Genomic DNA, 21424 nt, shown 5'->3' with positions numbered 1-21424 from the left:
GGTATATGTCCAATACTCCGACAGGTGTACGTCCAATACTCTGGCAGGTATACGTCCAATACTCTGTCATGTATACGTCCAATACTCCGGCAGGTATAAGTTCAATATTCCGGCAGGTATACGTCCAATACTCCGACAGGTATACGTCCGATACTCCGACAGGTATACGTCCAATACTCCGACAGGTATATGTCCAATACTCCGACAGGTGTACGTCCAATACTCCGACAGGTATACGTCCAATACTCTGTCATGTATACGTCCAATACTCCGGCAGGTATACGTCCAATACTCTGTCATGTATACGTCCAATACTCCGGCAGGTGTGCATCCAATACTCCGGCAGGTATAAGTTCAATATTCCGGCAGGTATACGTCCAATACTCCGACAGGTATACGTCCAATACTCTGACAGGTATACGTCCAATACTCTGACAGGTATACGTCCAATACTCCGACAGGTATAAGTTCAATACTCCGACAGGTATATGTCCAATACTCCGACAGGTGTACGTCCAATACTCCCACATGTATACGTCCAATACTCCGACAGGTATATGTCCAATACTCCGACAGGTGTACGTCCAATACTCCGGCAGGTATACGTCCAATACTCCCACATGTATACGTCCAATACTCCGACAGGTGTACGTCCAATACTCCGACAGGTGTACGTCCAATACTCCGACAGGTATACGTCCAATACGCCGACAGGTATACGTCCAGTACTCCGACAGGTATACGTCCAATACTCCGGCAGGTATACGTCCAATACTCCGACAGATATACGTCCAATACTCCGACAGGTATACGTCCAATACTCCGACAGGTATACGTCCAATTCTCTGTCATGTATACATCCAATACTCCGGCAGGTAAAAGTCCAATAATCCGACAGGTATACGTCCAATACTCCGGCAGGTATACATCCAATACTCCGAGAGGTGTACGTCCAATACTCCCACATGTATACGTCCAATACTCCGACAAGTATACGTCCAATACTCCGGCAGGTATACATCCAATAATCCGACAGGTATACGTCCAATACTCCGACAGGTGTACGTCCAATACTCCGACAGGTATACGTCCAATACTCCGACAGGTGTACGTCCAATACTCCAGCAGGTGTACGTCCAATACTCCGGCAGGTATACGTCCAATACGCCGACAGGTATACGTCCAGTACTCCGACAGGTATACGTCCAATACTCCGGCAGGTATACGTCCAATACTCCGACAGATATACGTCCAATACTCCGACAGGTATACGTCCAATACTCCGACAGGTATACGTCCAATACTCCGACAGGTATACGTCCAATTCTCTGTCATGTATACATCCAATACTCCGGCAGGTAAAAGTCCAATAATCCGACAGGTATACGTCCAATACTCCGGCAGGTATACATCCAATACTCCGGCAGGTATAAGTTCAATACTCCGGCAGGTATACGTCCAATACTCCGACAGGTATACATCCAATACTCCGACAGGTATACGTCCAATACGCCGACAGATATACATCCAATACTCTGGCAGGTATAAGTTCAATACTCTGGCAGGTATACGTCCAATACTCCGACAGGTATACGTCCAATACTCCGACAGGTATGCATCCAATACTCTGACAGGTATAGTCCAATACTCCGGCAGGTATAAGTTCAATACTCCTGCAGGTATACGTCCAATACACCGGCAGGTATACGTCCAATACACCGGCAGGTGTACGTCCAATACTCCAGCAGGTATACGTCCGATACTCCGGCAGGTATACGTCCAATACTCCGACAGGTATGCATCCAATACTCTGACAGGTATACATCCAATACTCCGACAGGTATGCATCCAATACTCTGACAGGTATAGTCCAATACTCCGGCAGGTATAAGTTCAATACTCCTGCAGGTATACGTCCAATACACCGGCAGGTATACGTCCAATACACCGGCAGGTGTACGTCCAGTACTCCAGCAGGTATACGTCCGATACTCCGGCAGGTATGCGTCCAATACTCCGACAGGTATGCATCCAATACTCTGACAGGTATACATCCAATACTCCGGCAGGTGTGCGTCCAATACTCCGGCAGGTATGCATCTAATACTCCAGCAGTTATGCATCTATTAGACTGTCCACTATTAAGTCTTTTTTCTTTCTAGGACCAAAGTCTGCTCAGCTCCTCAGTTGACTCCCCAGTCACTCCATTCACAGATAGAGCCTCAGGTGTCTCTCTCCCAGATACAGCTCACATCTTGGCTGGTCTCTCACCAGCTTAGGCTACTTTCACACTTGCGTCGGTACGGGCCTGTCGCAATGCGTCGGGCCGACGTACCGACGCACGTTGTGAAAGATTTGCACAACGGGGGCAGCGGATGCAGTTTTTCAACGCATCCGCTGCCCCATTGTAATGTCCAGGGAGGAGGGGGCGGAGTTTCTGCCACGCATGCATGGTCGAAAATGGCGGACACAATGCACAAAAAACATTACATGTAACGTTTTTGTGTGTGTCGCGGCCGCCAAAACACGACGCATCCGTCGCTCGATGGATGCGACGTGTGGCCATACGTCGCAATGCGTCGCTAATGCAAGTCTATGGAGAAAAAACGCATCCTGCGGCCGGAATGGCTTTTTAAAGAGCGCATGCCCGGACACTGTGAGTTGTAACCCCACTAGTGCCCGGCAAATCTCTCTCTCATACCTTTCTACGGCTGGCTCCTTTAAATCTGGTCAAAGCCGTATCAGGCAACGCATGTACCTCTGGTGTCAGCGTTGCAACCCGGATCCAGCAGTACGGCTTTTCACCGCACGCCGCCGGACACTAGACACCGGATGTGTGAAAGAGGCCTTACCTGGCCTTGCTACAATCTATAAAATACAAGTGCAATAAGCGATGGACAGAGGGGAGAGGACCCACATGGGCTCACAATCTAATACGGTTTTGTGGAAGGAGGTCGGGGGGAATCAACAGCCTCGAGGGTTGCCCCATACTAGCAGCTGATCGTGTTGGGAGGAGCGCCGAGTGTTGAGACGCTAAAAAAAATAAGTTCTTCCAGTAGAAATGCTTCCTATACGTGCTGCTTAAGTGTTTTTATAAAAGTTTTAGGCTACTTTCACACTTGCGTATTCTTGCGCTGCGTGCGCAGTCCAAACGCATACAAAAAATGCATTAAGCGTTTTTCATGCGTTTGCTTATTTTATGCGCATGCGTTTTAACCAGTTTGTAGCCATGTGAACTGTTAAAACGCATGTGCTTTTAAACGCTGACGTGCGCATGTCCATACGTACGCCAGCGATCCCATAGACTGTAATATGATTTTTTTTTTTTGCGCATTCCGTGCGCTTGCGTTTTTTTGAGGCAGGTTGGGAGCACAAAAAATGCAACAGGGTGCGTCCGGCGCGCATGGGCGCACACTGCAAAAAAACGCATGCACACGAAAACGCTTACAAACGCTAGACCATGCGCACCCATGTTAAACATAGGGACGCATGCGCAAATACACGCACGATGCGCAGCGCTAAAAAACACAAGTGTGAAACCAGCCTTATTAATGTTTTTAAACTTTTTTTACGTGTTTTTTTTTGTGAGTGATTTTTTTTCACGGTTTTTGAAATTCATTAGGCTTAGAAAACTCTCAGAAAGATGCCCCGGAAGTTTTCATGGCGTTGTTGTAGCTTTCCCACCAACTTCTGTTGTACAGTTTGGAGCGCAGTCGTAGCAGAAAACGGCTGAAGATGTGTCTGGTCACAGCTTTTAAGGCTGTGTTCCCACGATGAGCTTTTGGTGAGTTTTTGATGTTGCAGATTTTCTGCGCCATTCCAGCACCTATTAAGAAAAATCGATTACTTGCGTTTTTTTCGAAACCAATAACTCATCATGGGAACGCGGCCTAAAAATTGTATCAATCGACACGTCCAGTTATTATCAGCAAGTTGTAATCCTAGATGCAGCTTATAGAAAATATTGTTTTTCTTTCTTTTTTTTTCTTTATTAAACGGAAGAAGCCACGTTTTGTTTTTACATTTTGTGCGTTTGCAGATACAGTTCGGGCTGAAATGTTCACGGACACGAGGCATCTAAAGTCGTCATCCAGCCCGGACCCGAAACTACAAAGAGGAAGCAGAACTGGAATGTAAGAAACGCCGCTGTCGGCGCAGATAATGAAGCCCTCTGTGCCGGCTCCTCCGTCCTCTCATATGATTTCATTGTGATACTTTGTAATCACATTCTTCATTTATCTATTGATATGAAACAAGGAAATAATAGCACAGAAAACTCCAAGGCAAAAATGTCCCAATTTTGTCCAGGATGAAAAAAACATGGCTGCTTTCTTTCAGAACCAGCGCCACCCCTGGCTATTGGCTGTGTGTGGTATTACAGTTTTCTTTTGCTCCACATTGGGCTTTGCAAGTAGCCCGGCGTGCTCTCATGTGTTGTATTTTCCAGGCCTGTATAAGGCCTCCCATGTGTCCTGGTATTGTAGTAAGACTCTTTTAGTTTGTCTGTGCACGGTTCCTCCCAGACGTCTCCTGGTCGCCTTTGGTTTCCAGTCCCTGACTTACTTGTCTGTGACTTCCAGTATCCCTACTGCACTGTCAGTGGTCTTAAGGACTTCACCTGTTTGTCTGTGGCCTCCAATAACCCTGCTATCTGTCAGTGGTCTCCAGGACCCCTTTAAAACTTTGCCTCTACGTGTCTGCCTGTGACTTCCAGGATGTCTCCTGCCTGCTAGCGGCTTCCAGGACCCCTTTAAGATTGTCAATTGGCATCTACATTCCACCTGTGGCTTCCAGGACGTCTCCTGTCCACTAGTGGCTTCCAGGACCCCTTTAAGACTTTTATTTTGCCTCCAGTAACTCTGCTATCTGTCTCCCACGTGCATCACCAGCCTGCTGCACTGACACCCATGGCACGTGTGCCCACCCCGACCTTGGGCATAGAGGGTCTACCTCACTTAGTGTGCCCACTTTCTGTAACAGGGGCCTTTTGGTTCTTCAAAGACCAGGCTGATTTTGACATTGTGCAGACATCATCTGGGCATGCATGTTCCAAACTAAAGGTGTAGTAGACAAAGGGCCCCGTGATTTATCCATGGAGCCGCCATAGACACCCTATGGCACGATCCAACCTGTAAACCTGGCAGCCAGCCGCCTGTGATGCCCTATTGCCATTTAGCCTATTATCATATTGTTGCACCATTAACTATTTACTGGCTGTATAGGGGCATATACACATTGGTTGAAAGTCTTCTGATTTCCGGAACCTCTTGTTTATGGCGATGTCCTGATTTGCATTGTTCGCACCCACAGTGAGATCCCAATCGCAGAAATTGATTCCTACAGAGTAGGAGGTTGGGAATAACACGGGAGCGACATACAAAGCGCGGACCCCCTCCGTTGTTACTGAATGGACCTGATCGTCCCTTTACTTCTGTGCATCCAGCACCAAGATATAAAGCGAAGAGCCAGAGGGCAGCGACCGGGGAATGGAAGTGCTGCCCGCTCCCGTAAACTTCTATAGATGATCTCCAGCACCCCGGCCGCCGTCTGATGGAAATTCTTGCTGCATCCACTTGTATATTGCAGAGCAATCTCTCTGCTGCTTTATTGAGGCTTCGTTCTTAAAGGGGCGGTACACTCTCTAGAACTCAACTGAGTTTTGGGTGTGAGAACATCTAGCGATCAGCTGTAATTTGTCTCTAAACCTGGCATTATGTATTCACCGCTCCTGCAGCGTCACCACAGGTGAAATAAAGCATTACATGGTGCGTGAAATGGGCTTTATGGGACCCCACCAATGCCTTTGTAGCCGTTCTCTCCAGAGGACCCTCTACTATTAGACCCCACTATTCAGGTATTAACAATATTTATTAAAGGTATTCCGAATGATTCATTGTGTGATCACGTTTCTTATGGATCAAAATGACAATGGGAGGAAACAAACTTATTTAAAGGGGTTTTCCAGGACTTATATGTTGATGACCCCTCCTTAGGTTATCAATATCAGATCACTGGGGGTCTGACATCCTACACTCCTACAGAATAGCAGTTTGAAGCTCCCGCGATGACCAGATGTGCAGTGTACGCCGCTGGATCATTCATTGTCCAATGGCCTCACCCCATACTGAAGTGAACGGGAGCGGAGCAGCAGTACCCAGGATCACCCATTATAGAGGAGACCTTGACAATCCCTTTAAGTCCCAATCCGCAATGCTGATGGGAATATAACGTGGCCTCCGCACAATCATAACAACTTGTCTGTAAAAAAAATCATTGGATGGAAGACACAAATCCTGCAGAAATTCACTGTGTCACTACGTAAGCTGTCATTATTTTAGCCTCGGCGTCCCTTTAAGCCCGGCGAGGTGAGGCCTCTTTCATGTGAAGTGACTTTAAAGACCTCCTCCTGCCTCTTACCTGAAGGACGAGCAATAATTCTGCGATTGACGCCGCCTTTGGCCGCACTTGGCGTGAAGTAACGTCACCTGTGAATGGGTAGAAATCTATAAATTGGTGATCGGGTGTCACTGTGTGACTGCAGCCTTCCCGCCATCTCTATGTGGTGCCAAAGGGGTTCAGCTCCTTAAAGAAAGCATTTATTGTATAAATCAGTGGTGCTCTTAAAGCAAAGAGGTTGTATTGGGTTTAAAAAAATAGTTGCTTTCCTCCTAAAACAGCTCCACCTCTATGCACAGGTTGTGTCTGGTAATGCAACTCTGCCTCATACATTTCAATGGAGTTGAAGTGCAATACCCCACACAGCCAGTGGACAGATGTGGCGCTGCAGCCATGTTTTTCTAATTCGGCGGAAGTCTTCGTAGAGCTTGTCAAGTATGGACAGACCCCTTTTTATATGAAAAACTGACAGGTGGTCACCTATTATTGCCAGAGGGATCTATGAGACATCAGAAGATCATTTCCCGAGACTTCACCTGTCAGTGTCAGTACAGAGAGGGATCTGTCTGTTACTGCAGGTAGAGAACAGGAATGTGCGGAACGTGGAATTCCAAAAACTCCACTCAGGGAGGCGACGTCTTCACAAACACTCAGCACAGACCTGAGTCCAAAAAGACAATGTGAAGACTCCTTCTAGAAAAGTCTCCAGAGAGACTCCGGACCCGCACACATCTACCAAACTATTATCTATCTATCTATCTGTCATCTATCTATAGTTATCTATTTATTATCTATCTATCTGTCATCTATCTATTATCTATCTATCATCTATTATCTATTATTTATCTGTGATCTAACTAGCTATTATCTATCATCTAGTATCTATGTATCTATCATCTATCTATCTATTATCATCTATTATCTATCTTATTTATCTATTATCTATCTGTCATCTATCTATAATTATCTATCTATCTATCTGTCATCTATCTATCATCTAACTATTATTTATCTATGATCTAACTAGCTATTATCTATCATCGATCTATCATCTAGTATCTATCATCTATGTATTATCTATCTCATCTATTATAATCTATCTATCTATCATCTATTATCTATCATCTATTTATCATCTATCTATCTATTATCTATCATCTATCTATTATCTATCTACCTATTATCTCTCATCTATCTATATATTATCTATCTATTATGTATCTATTATCTATCTGTTATATCTTTTGTTCTCTCTCGCACCTTACAGTCTATGCAGAGTTTTCTTTATTCTGCAGTTTCTCAGCCTCCATCATATTGTATATTATGTATATTATGTGGCAGTCTTGTTTCACCTTTGATACGACGTCTCGGTTTTGATTACTTTGTATAAAGGATCAACTTTATTCTCATTTGCACAAGGAAAGACTAGAAGCAATGGGATGAAACTGAATGGGAGGAGACACAGATTAGATATTAGAAAAAACTTTTTGACAGTTAGAGTGATCAATGAGTGGAACAGGCTGCCACGAGAAGTGGTGAGTTCTCCTTCAATGGAAGTCTTCAAACAGAGGCTGGACAGACATCTGACTGGGATGATTTAGCGAATCCTGCTTTGAGCAGGGGGTTGGACCAGATGGCCCAGGAGGTCCCTTCCAACTCTACAATTCTATGATTCTATGATTCTATGATTCTATATTAATCTGTTTGGAGACGTTCAGACAGTGTGACAGTGAGTGACGGCGCGTTGTGACAGTAATGTCAGTACGGTGACAGGTGATGTCAGGACACGCCGCTTCTGATGGATATTGTTGCTCATTACCATTAATTAGCGTCTATTTCTGTATTAATCATCACTTGTTGAAAGCCGCCCATTTCCCCTTAATGTTAGATTATCAAGATTTCTAAAGCTTCTTATAAGACCTTAGGGTGAAAGTCAAGTTACGGTTCTATAGATGGCCGAGTACAAGGCCGGGCCTATGTAAGGTTGGGACTCCATAAGTCTGGGTTCACATAAGATTGGACTAATGCAAGTCCAGATTCATGTACAGCTAGCCCAATATAAGGTCAGGTTTTTTTAAAGCTGGACCGATACAAGGTTGGGTTTGTATAGGGCTAGGGCTGGGCTTATGTTTGTTCAGGTTTATATAGGGCCAGGTTCATACAGGACTGGACTAATTCAAGGCTTGTTTCATATATGGCTGGGCCAATAAAAAGTTGAGTTCATATAGGGCTAGACTAATACAAGGCCGGGTTTGTATAGGGCTAGACTAATCTGCATTGGCCACAGATGCTGGTGCAGCCAGCAGATGGAGAATGCAGGAAACTGGTAACGGAGGTACTGGAAGCCGTAGGCAGACAGAAGATGTCCTGGAAGCAGGAGGTGGGCATGTAGTAGGGGTCCTGGAAATTTGGGCACATGTAGCAGATATACTGGAAGCAGTAGGCAGACCAGAGGCGTCCTGAAAACCGCAGTTGGACACATAGCAGAGGTCCTCGAAGACCGGGAACAGGTAACAGAAGTACTGGAAGCAGCAGGCAGACCGGAGATGTCCTGGAAGCTGCAGGCAGACACATAGCGGTCGTGGAAGACCGGGAGCAGGTAACTGAGGAACTGGAAGCTGCAGGATAACCGGAGATGTCCAGAAAATTGCAAACAGGTAGCAGAAGTACTGGAAGCTGCAGGCAGACATGTAACAGGGGTCCTGGACGACCGGGAATTAAGGGTAAAATAAAAATCTGAACTTTTTTTTATATAACATTACTAAAACATAATGAAAAAAATCATGTTCCTTGGTCATCCCTGTAGTACCAAGGCCTGAGAGCAATGGCTACCATTGCCTCCCACATGGCTATGCTCCTTCTCCAGAAAGTGAAGTCTTCACCATTCAGACAATCTCCGAGCAGCTTCCCCCCCGATGCAGTGATACATTTATTTTCCGACTTACATGTTATATGATCCTCCACAATAGAAAACAGCTGTTTTACTGCATCACAATGGACGGCCGGGTTCCCACAATGCTCTGCACTTGATGATTTTACTGAACGTGTGAGCTTGGCTTAAAAACAGCTATTTTTGGCCAATCCCAACTTCTGGGCAAACGGCCAGATATGAATCAGATATGGCGGCTGAAAATAGCATAAATCATCGCAAATGTGTATTTTTTGCAACATGATGCAGGCGAATGCATTCCTCTCCTTTCCTTTCTGTTCATGGAGGTTCAAGGCCTAGTCCGGGAGCATGCCAGGAGCCATATTTAGCGGTGGCAGGCTTGTCTCCATTGTAATTTGTTCAGTTACTACCATTTTCCCTGGAAGGATTCCAGATTTTGTTCTCTATGTGTTGGATTTGCAAACCTGGAGCAGTTCGCAGAATTATTGTCATATGGACGTGTTTCGGGTTTGCAGTGAGGAGACTTATAAGCCATGGAGCAGCAGAGCTCCTTACACCGTGTAGTGGTCGTTCTCGGTACTGCAGTTCAGCTCCTGAGCTGCAGTACAGAGATCGTCCGCTACGGGCTGAACACTGTCTCTCATTGAGCGAGGCAGAGGAGATGTGAGTGGATCCAGGGGAGCGGTGTATGTGCCTGCCTGGAGGAAGGAGAGACGCCAGCACAGTATAAATACTGTAGCATCATCCTTTATTACGTACAATGTCCTCCCTTATTATATATTGTGACATTTGGTGAGTGGCGATGTGAGTGGATCCAGGGGAGCGGTGTATGTGCCTGCCTGGAGGAAGGAGAGACGCCAGCACAGTATAAATACTGTAGCATCATCCTTTATTACGTACAATGTCCTCCCTTATTATATATTGTGACATTTGGTTTTGGCTAACCTGGTGAGATTTATCCTCTAAGCCCAAGGTCTGGGTGGGCACACGGGCATCGGTGCAGCAGACAGGTGAGGTACATGGGAAACAGGTAGTAGAAACACTGGAGGCCGCAGGCAGATAGGCGACTGGGAAGCAGTTAGTAGAGATATTGGAGGCTGCAGATAGACAGCACTCAGGAGAACTGTAAGTCTTAATACCAAGACACAGGTGTGTGTCTTTGTGAACCTTATATAGGCCCAGGCAAACGATCACATGGGAGCATGTCGAGCCACCTGCAAAGCCAAACATAGAACTCAACAGGATTCAGCAGACCGGAGTGAGCAAAGCAAAGCCTGGATCTGGGGCACATGTGTAACACATCCCTTATTTCACACAATGTCTCCCTTATTATGTTTAACACCTTCCAATATTTCATAGTGTCATCTTTAGCTACGTATAGCAATATCTTTTATTACATAGTGTCCTCCCTTATTTTCTATAGCGCCATCTCATGTTATATATAGCATCCTCCTTTATTATGTATACTGCCATTACGTACAGTATCTTCACATATGAAAACATCCTTTATTAAATACAGTATACTCTCTTATTATGTATGGCACCATCCCTTATTACAGTGTCCTCCCTTTTTAGATACAGTATCTAGCTGTATTGCAAAAATATTCAGAATTGAGAGTCCTCAGTGGTTGAAGGCTTTTAATGGCTAACTGAAAAGATGATAACAAATTGTAAGCTTTCGAGACTACTCAGGTCTCTTCATCAGGCATTGAGTAATACAAAAATCTGAAGAATCACATATTTATGCACAACACAGCACAGAAAAAATGCAATAGATAAGACAAGTGACGTGAAGCAGAACTATCATTATGGGGGAGTTACCCATTAAAAGGTATCAAACACTGAGGACTTTCAATTCTGATTATTTTTCTATGTACTGGCTAACACGGTACAAAGATATATATCTTTCCTGTATCATTGCTGTATTACATGCAGTGTCCTCCCTTATTAAGTACAGCACCTTCCTTTATTATGGACAGTGTCCTCCCTTATTATATATAGCACCATCCTTTATTACATGCAGTGTCCTCCCTTATTAAGTACAGCACCTTCCTTTATTATGGACAGTGTCCTCCCTTATTATATATAGCACCATCCCTTATTACATACAGTGTCCTCCCTTATTAAGTACAGCACCTTCCTTTATTATAGACAGTGTCCTCCCTTATTATGTATAGCGCCATCTCTTATTACATAGTATAATAAGTAGAGACCCTTCTTTATAGAAAATCTATCGTATTTTTGATTTGCACAATCAGTAATACATGTGAATAAGATACTTTGCAATATAACCTATTAAATGTAAATGTTTTACTCTTCACTTTCCCGCAGCTTTGGATCCATATTCTCAGTATGTGGACTATCTGTAAATCTTCAGAAACCTCCTCTGTGTCCAGAAAGTTTTTATTTTTTTTCACTTTTTTTCTTAGAAGTGCAAAAACATATGGTAGGCTTGCAGTGTTGTGCAATGTGCTACGCAAAGTGAGAGCAGAGGAAATGATATATAAGGAAATAGAGTGCCCAGTCAAGCGTGCAAAAAAGTAATGCATTTAAAGTAGTTGTCCACTACTTTTATATATAATAACTACTTTAATATATAAATTATCGATATAAAAGTGGGGTTGGAGCCCTGGCGGCAAACACCACCAATCAGCTGTTATCAGCGCCGGTGGTGGCCAGAGGTGAACAGTGTAGAGCGCTGAGTACTGGCTGCTCCTGAGTACTGCAGATCAGCTCCTAAGAGAATAAGAGCTGATCTGCAATACCTGGCAATGGTAGCACATTGTAATATCTGCTATCAAGTCTTATCATTTTTATGCATGCTAATGGATATTTGCAACAATATTTGCAATTTTTGGCAAACAGTATGAAACGATGGCTTGAATCCGTTGGATGGATTTGAATCCCAGGATCTCAGCACTTCATAGGAACAGCACCAATCCCTGAAAGTTACATTTACATTTTTCTCTTAGTCTCAATACATAGTATAAAACTTCAGCTGTTGTTACTTGGTGCAGATCTGTGGCTGCTGGTTGACATCACTGCCATCTTGAGGCTAAACATGGTATTGCATGTCACTAAAATCCGGCTGCTGAATATATTATGGCCCATGGTATTTAACTTTTTACAAGAACAAACTAAGGCTCTGTTGTTTTCTGTGTTGGAACTATTTTTCCCATAAAAACTCGAGGAACAATGTATATTATTATGGTCATACGTCGTGTCCGGTGTGCAGTGGATCAGGCACCTGTTCTCGAAGTTTTGTGAGTTGAAGTCACTGTGTACATACATTACTGATCCTGTACTGATCCTGAGTTACATCCTGTATTATATTCCAGAGCTGCACTCACTATTCTGCTGGTGCAGTCACTGTGTACATACATTACATTACTGATCCTGAGTTACATCCTGTATTATACTCCAGAGCTGCACTCACTATTCTGCTGGTGCAGTCACTGTGTACATACATTACATTACTGATCCTGAGTTACATCCTATATTATACTCCAGAGCTGCACTCACTATTCTGCTGGTGCAGTTGCTTTGTACATACATTACATTACATATCCTGAGTTACATCCTGTATTATACTCCAGAGCTGCACTCACTATTCTGCTGGTGCAGTCACTGTGTACATACATTACATTACTGATCTTGAGTTACATCCTGTATTATACTCCAGAGCTGCACTCACTATTCTGCTGGTACAGTCACCGTGTACATACATTACATTACTGATCCTGAGTTACCTCCTGTATTATACTCCAGAGCTGCACTCACTATTCTGCTGGTGCAGTCACTGTGTAGTGATATTACATTACTGATCCAGTTATTGAGTCTGCAGAGTAATGTGTGCACCTATGTGATTTTTAGTTCGGCCTGGGATCTCTTTTATTCTTCTGCATGTGATGTATTTTTATGAATTTCAGGTGCTGGTTCTCATTTTACACATGTATAATATACTAGCAAAATAATTTTTCATTATTTTTAGGATTTACTTTATGATAGATGCATGCACAGAAATCATATATTCTTAAAGAAAAACTCAGTTTGGGCCCCAATGACCACTCTGCTGAATGTATTACAGCTTTAATGCAGTAGTTGCTCCCCTCCCCCACATTCTGTGTTTAGATCCAATGTTCTGTGATGATTAAGGCCGTGATATATTGGAGATTTCTAACTTGAGAAATATTCCAAATGGCTCATAGCCACCACTAGAGGGAGCCGAGTACATGGGTTTGCACAGATAGAACTGTGCACATCTGTATGCAGTGAGCGCCCCCTAGTGACGGCTGCAGGTAGTGGAAACAACTAATATTGTAACCTGTTTCTTGTCAGTGTATAATCAAACGTGTCTGGAATTGGAAGTTGTCGCTATTTTTATGATGTCCCATGACTGAGGTTAATGGCTTCTGTTAGTCTCTCTGATACCAGCCTCAGTTTGCATTTTTCTAAGGCTTGTACCAGGGATGATACAGTGGCACTATCTTTCTTCATTTTCCTCCACTCGATCAGGCATTTCATCAGTTGTTCCCTCATATTGTTCGGGTTATTATAAATTACTTGGTCTATTATCGCCTCTGAAAGCCCAAGTGTCCGGATCAGCCTCCTCCAATCCTTTGCCACGTTATCACATATGATGTCAAAGGCCTCGTCAATCTGATCTGTGCAACAAAGGAAAAAGCCAAACTATTAATGGATGAACATACTGAAGAGAGAGATAGATCGAGAGATAGATAGATCGAGAGATAGATAATAGAGAGATAATGGATAATAGATAGATAGATAATAGATAGATAATGTGAGGCAGTGACCCCTGTTACAGCTAGGGGGCGCTGTGTGTTCTCCCCAGGATACGCACGGAGGCGTATTGAGGTTATGAGGATGTATTGCGGTCACAGGCGTAGCTTTGATTGAAATGGGAAAGCAGTGACCCACAGGTAGGGTCGCTGCGTAGTCTCCCCAGGATATGCACGAAGGTGTATGAAAGCCATAGGTGTTGATGGCAGTCACAGGCGTAGCTGTGACTGTAATGCAGACTGATAATAAAAGTAAGTGTTAGGCTGGAGTCACACACAACGATTCAAAAATCGGTCCGATTTTTACGGTACGAAATCGCACAAAGATTTCTTGTCCAGGGATCCGTCTGTCATCCGAATTTCCGGGGATGAACCGATTTTATTCGCATCTAAGCAACCGTTTGACATCCAATACCAATGCCTGATGCTCTTTCCTGTTGACCTGGAGAAGTCTTGCGATTTTATCGCAAGTCACACTTGTGGTCGGTTTGTAAACCGATTTTTAATCGCACCCATAGACTTGCATTGGCGAGTCCGATCCGAAAATCGGTGACAATCGCAGCATGCTGCGATTGTCTCGGTCCGAGGAAACGTTCTGAAAAAAAAATCGGATGATGGGAGCTGCACCATAGAATACATTGGGACGAATGCAATGCGATTTTTTTATCGCATTGCAGTCGTCCGATTTTTTCGCTAGTGTGACTCCAGCCTTAGTCTTGGACATGCTAGTGTCCAAGGCAGAGGTAGGGAAAACCTGCTCTGGATGTTGTGTTTGAAACAGATTGCAGCTTGATAGTGTTGCAGTCTGTTCCATTCTGGACCTAGATTTTCCATGTCGCTGAAAGCCACAGGTTGCTGTGATAAAAGCCCTGCAGGAAAGGGTTAGTGAGGTCTGAGTGAGTGCTTAGTGAGTCTCAGGTGTATCATGGCCTGAATGAGGCCTGGCAACCTGCCGTGTACACAGAGATGCAAGTCGTCCACAGTGACTGGTCTCGAATGTGGACAGTCCTGGCCCAGAGGTGAACCGGATGTGGATGTCATGTGCCCTAAAGAAGACTGGCGTGTAACGATTGCAAAACAGGAGGATATGGTGCCCGGCTGCGATCCGGAGGGTATCCTGGACTGTGTATGGCTGTGTGAGCAAAGAGACTGTGATGCAGCAGTGCAAGACACCCACGGGAACTAGTCAGAGGAGGACTAGCGTGTGTAGTGCCTGCAACATGGAATGCTGTGTGAATAGAGTCTTGGCTACGGCGCATAGACACCCACGGGAACTAGTCAGAGGAAGACTGGTGTGTTTAGTGTCTGTAAAATGAAGGATGCCGTGTAATATATATTCTGCAAATGGTGACATGGATTCTAATTGTATGCACTTGTGTGGATTGGACTATAATGCTGTGAGGAAACACATTAAAGAGACTTTTGTGTTTGAACTTTGTGGGTCACTGCCTCATCACTGCGTACGGTGCTACCTCTGCCTTACAATAGATAGAAAGAGATAGATAGATAGATAATAGATAAATTACAGTTAGATAGACTATAGATAGCTACATAATAAATAATGGATAATAGATAGATGATAGATAGATAACAGATATATAATATAGCTAATAGATGATTGATAGAGAAATAAATTACAGGTAGAAGATCATAACAAGGCAGTGTCAAAATACTATAAAGCAGTTGCTAAACTTTTTATTCCCAAACCCTTTTGGGCCAATGTAACACATATATATAGAAATATAAGCAGCGCTCCTATTAAATATGGAAAAAATAAAGGACTTTTTATTAGTCCTGGTGCGGAGGTTTCAGTTCCATAAAAGAACCTTCCTCAAGAAAAAGTTGCGAAAGAAAAAGGAGCTGAATTGTCGCCAAATGGACTAATAGTTAATATTTGCTCTGCTCATATTTCCCCGTGTGGAGATACAGATACTGGCGATGTATAGATAGATGATCATTTTGCCATAAGGCTCAATCCCTACGTTTCCCTCGGAGGCCGCTCCCCGTCTGCCGTTGTTACCAGTAATCTGCTGGTGCTGACTGTTGGTATATATAAGCCTAAGGGGCACTACAGGTGACCGGACGGCTCACAAGGCTTGCGACCAGCACATGGCAGTGCATGTTACCGAGTCGTCGTACTGCAGTATTATCGGATGAGCTGTTATGTGGACACTGTATGGCGCTGTATACTTTGGCACAGTGCTGGGCATCATCCAATGTAAGACTTGCTCCGACGACACCTTTTCAGTATAGCGCCACTTCAGGGCATACATGGTATTACATAACAGGGCTGAGGTCTGTATAGTGGGAACCATTGTTGGCAACGCTTCTCTGACTCATATTAGGGTTTTTCCTCCCCCCCCCCGTGCCTTAAAGGTCTAATATGGGACAATCCCTTTGCGTAACTGCATCGGTCGTGCCCTCACCCCTGGTCGCCCCCTACAGGTGACACGTCTACATTTCTCCTATTGGGAGACGGACATTTACCTCTTTCCTTCGTCTCCACCTCGCGTTGCGGCCCGAGTTCTACTCTTTGGACCAGGTCAAATCTATTAATGGCTTTCAGCAACGAAATAAGAAAAGTAAGATCGTCCTCGGAGATTTCCGTCAGCTCCTGCAGTTGTCTGAACAGATCCAAGGGGCTTTTGATCATCTCCATTTTCTTTTTGACTATTTTCCTATTGCAGAGAAACTTCATACTCTCCAGTTCTCTCTCGTCGAGTTTCTGCGATATTTCTAAGAGCAGGGCGGGGAAATTGTCCATTTCGGCTCAGAATTGTCACTTTCGGCTCAGAATTGTCACTTTCGCTTTCCAGAAATGCTGATCGCTTCCTAAGTGTTCCAGTATAGGAAAGTCGCGGCTACAGAAAATTAATACAGAACCGTAGAGCGATACAACGTAACGAACCGACACCACGAGTAGAAGCCAGAGAGGCGCAAACTTTGGGTTTCCTGGTAAAGTTGTGTCGACTTCTCAGAGCAGGAAGTTTAGAGAGAAGTGAGAACTGAGCATGTCCTGCTCCTCTCCTCCTCCCAGCCCCACAGCAGAACGCCTCCTCGCCTGCTGACAGCAGAGACATACACAGTATATATACACAGTCCAAAAGTACCAAAGTGTCCGACCCTAACCAGGAACTCGTCGGATTCACACTGATACAATTGTTGCGCCATCTTCATCACTTTTTCTTACGGTTACTTTTCTTTCTTTTTTTTTCTTTGTAACTTTTTGAAAACATTCAGGTTCCGGAAGTAACAAATAATCGTTGACTTTCATCGTCCCAGATTTCTCCTTCCTTGTATTGATTTTGATTTGAATAAATGTAAAAATAAAAAAAATAAAAAAACAGTTTTATTTTATAAAATAATGAAACAAAGTAAATAAAAATAGAAAATAACAAATCCAGGATCCTGTTTCCCAGGATTCTCATTGTCGTGCTGCTCATACCATCTCATACCTGGCTGCTCGGCAGGGTCGACCATTGTTAATCTAATGTGTAAGGTCACCTTCAGGGGTATCCCACCTCTGACATTTATGGAATATGCACGGGCTGACAGATGAGGGGGGTCTTACCTCTGGGATTCAAATCTATCTCAAAAATTGGATGCCATCTTGCACTGCTGGGAGAAAGCGTGCACAGCAATATTCAGGAGCGAGAATAGTAGTCCCAAGTGCATTGCCCCGCCTCCAGTGCACCTCCAGGCTGATTTGCATATGGCTGTTATGCTAGATTCCTCATGACAGGCACATTGGATCTGAACAAAAAAGGTGTCGATATTATGGGTTGACCTATATAGCCGTATTGCTTCCATATATTCTTCTTTATACATTTTTTTTTTAAATCACATTAATGTAAGAACTTGTAACACTTTTGCAGATTCTCTATTATTCCAGTTACTTTGTAGCTGTTATTACACTTTATGTACAGAGCATGAGGATGAGTGTCAGAGTTGATCTTCCTTGTCTTCTGAATGTCATTGGGTAGATTCAGCCTCGGTGGCCTTTGTTGTGGTACTTGGGGGTCTTGGTTTAGGGCTGTCATATTGGGAATCTTTGCTAAGATCTAGCGTTCTTGTAAGTGGAGTTGGAGGAGCTGATAGATTTATAATGTGTGGGACATACAATATGTCTCTGGCAAAAGGAGAATCCCCCCAAAAACATTGGGGGAATCAGAGTAGCCAGCGCATTCTCTAAAAAGTAAAGTGGATTGCAAAGGGGTACTTTGGCACAATTTCCTCTTACCAATCTATAGGATAGATGATAGCTACAAGATCATTGATGACCACTGAGACCCCCCTCCATCATTATATTGTGCTGATGGTGGTCTGGTTTGTAATGCAATATCTTTATAGGTGTATGGAGGCCCATTTCCAACAACCATTACTTCAGTGTTCTTATGGTAATTTGTGTTTGCTAACTGTGTAAGAAGGCTAATGGATGGTTAGAATACCCTTGAAAACCCTTGTGCTAGTATGCTAGCACAGCTGAAAACAGTTTGGCTGATTAGAGAAGCTATAAACCTGACCTTCTGTGACGGACTCAGCTTCCGCTGAGCCGATTTTTTGAGTGGACCCTCTGGGTCGTGGCACCCACCCACCAAGGGCGAGCTTACTGTTATGATTGAGTCACCATAGGAGGCAGACACAAAAATAGAAGCTACTTCCAGAAAACCAGAGAAGTTGTCAACTATCAGATTGCAGACCCCTGAACCTATCAACACAACTAGCAGTAGCCGTGGGGGGTTCCTACGATGCCCTAGACCCCTCGATCACAGCCGGAGAGCTAAATAGCCTAAAGACAGAAAAGGAAATCTAAACTGCCCCAGAGCAGACCCCAAAGTAAAAGGCAGCCCCCAACATATAATGACGGTGAAGCAAGATGAAAAAACACTCACACAAATAGAAAGATAGGCTGTGCAAACGATGGGGCCAAAGCTAGCTAAACAGAACAGGAAAGGAAGGTTGCTGTCTGCAATCTGCCAAAACCCTATCAAAGACATAAGCCAACAAGCTGATATGAAAAAGACCCTGAAGAAGCTAGGCTTCAAAAACTAAATCAGCACTCAGGTATTTTCAGAAGACAGAGCTAAAGGAATTCAGCACACCCCAGCAGGGAATGGCAGAAATCCAGAAAAACAAAGCAAAACAATGTCTAAGCACAAATGCAAAAGGCCGAGCAGAAAACTTAGCTTTAGAGGAGCAGGAATTCAGACTGGTCTCCAAGGATCCCACAGAGAAATCACCCGCAGGGCAGAAGGGCGTCAGCGGCCTTATATCCAGTCAGTAACTCCACTCAGCCAGTCATCATCATCAGACTCAGGTGTTTGCTAATCAGGCTCACTACCTTTCTTTACCAGAAGAGGGAGTTCCTCGGGCCTCAGTAGTGAAGGGGAAAATGAACTCACAACAGTACCTCCCCCTTGAGGAGGGGTCACCGAACCCTCAACCACGCCACCAGGGCGATCAGGGTGAGCCCGATGAAAGGCACGCACCAATCTTTTGGCATGAATATTAGAGGCAGAGACCCAGGAATTATCCTCCTGACCATAACCCTTCCACTTAACCAAATACTGGAATCTCCGTCTAGCCAGACGGGAATCCAGTACTTTCTCTACCTCATATTCCATGTTACCTTCAACCAATACAGGGTCTGGAGGTGCCACCCCCGGAACAACAGGTTCAACAAACCTCTTCAACAAAGATTTATGGAACACATTATGGATTTTAAATGTGACAGGAAGAGCCAAACGAAAAGAGACTGGATTAATAATCTCCAAAATCTTGTAAGGTCCAATAAATCTAGGCTTAAACTTAGGAGAAGCCACCTTCATAGCAATATTTTTTGATGATAACCACACCATATCACCAACCGTAAACTGGGGACCAATGGTCCTATGTCGGTTGGAAAACCGCTGGGCCTTTTCCTGGGAGAGAGATAACTTATCCACCACTTGGTCCCAGATCTGGTGCATTCTCCCCACCACAGTGTCAACACCTGGGCAGGCAGAGGGCTCCACCTGCCCTGAAGAAAATCGAGGATGAAACCCAAAGTTACAAAAAAAAGGTGACATCAAAGTGGCAGAACTAGCTCTATTATTTAAAGCAAATTCGGCCAAGGGCAAAAATGAAACCCAATCATCCTGATCAGCAGAAATAAAACATCTCAAATATGACTCCAAGGTCTGGTTTGTTCTCTCTGTCTGCCCATTGGTCTGAGGGTGAAAAGCAGAGGAGAAGGACAACTGAATTCCCAGCTTGGAACAGAAAGTTCTCCAAAATCTAGACACAAACTGGACTCCTCTGTCAGATACAATGTTCTCAGGAATCCCGTGCAAGCGAACCACCTGTTGTAAAAACAGGGGTACCAACTCAGAGGAAGACGGCAACTTAGGGAGTGGTACAAGATGAACAATCTTAGAGAACCTATCACAAATCACCCAAATAACAGTCATCCTTTGAGAGACAGGCATATCAGAGATGAAATCCATTGAAATATGGGTCCATGGCCTCTTGGGGACAGGCAAAGGCATCAACAACCCACTAGAGCGAGAACACGATTTAGACCGGGAGCACGTCCCACAGGACTGCACAAAATTCCTGACATCACGAGACAAGGAGGGCCACCAAAAAGACCGACTCACCAGATCTCTAGTACCAAAAATTCCTGGATGACCAGCCAAAGCAGAGCAATGAACTTCAGACATCACTCTCTTGAGACATCAGGTTGCCGCAAAACCGGGGCAGAGGTGAATCTTCGCTTCAGCTCCTGAAAGGAAGAAACAGCCTCCGGAGACCAATTTAACACATCAGCACCCTTCTTAGTCAAATCAGTCAATGGCTTGGCAATACTAGAAAATTTTGCTATAAATTTCCGATAAAAATTAGCAAAACCCAAAAACTTCTGGAGGGCCTTCAAAGAAGTGGGCTGAACCCAATCGTAAATGGGCTGTACCTTGGCCGGGTCCATTTCAATAGTTGACGGGGACAAAATAAATCCCAAAAAAGAAATCCTCTGTACTCCAAAAAGGCATTTAGATCCTTTGACATACAGGGAATTCTCCCTCAAGATCCGGAACACAGTCCGAATATGTTCCACATGAGAATCCCAATCCTTGGAGAAGATCAAAATATCATCCAGATAGATAATCAAAAATTTATCGACAAAATCTCGGAAAATATCGTTCATGAAGTACTGGAAGACAGAAGGGGCATTAGTGAGCCCAAAAGGCATCACCAGGTACTCAAAATGTCCCTCCGGAGTATTAAACGCCGTCTTCCATTCATCCCCATGCTTAATGCGAATAAGATTATACGCCCCCCTGAGGTCAAGCTTGGTAAACCA

General features: G+C 44.2%; 1 protein-coding gene across 1 annotated transcript; it reads right to left on the bottom strand.

Moving 5' to 3' along the window:
• Positions 1-13347: 13347 nt before the first annotated feature.
• On the bottom strand, positions 13348-17088 carry FADD (Fas associated via death domain). The gene is made up of 2 exons (XM_073541750.1): positions 16573-17088; positions 13348-13950 (listed from the first exon to the last, which is right to left on the bottom strand). The coding sequence occupies exons 1-2, from the start codon at positions 16847-16849 to the stop codon at positions 13667-13669; spliced, it is 561 nt and encodes a 186-aa protein (XP_073397851.1). The 5' UTR covers positions 16850-17088; the 3' UTR covers positions 13348-13666.
• Positions 17089-21424: the final 4336 nt, after the last annotated feature.

The sequence above is a fragment of the Dendrobates tinctorius genome, unplaced genomic scaffold (assembly GCF_039654945.1).
Source record: "Dendrobates tinctorius isolate UK_male_01 unplaced genomic scaffold, ASM3965494v1 ptg000124l, whole genome shotgun sequence".
Taxonomy (NCBI): Eukaryota; Metazoa; Chordata; class Amphibia; order Anura; family Dendrobatidae; genus Dendrobates; species Dendrobates tinctorius.
This window is presented reverse-complemented; position numbering and strand designations above follow the sequence as displayed.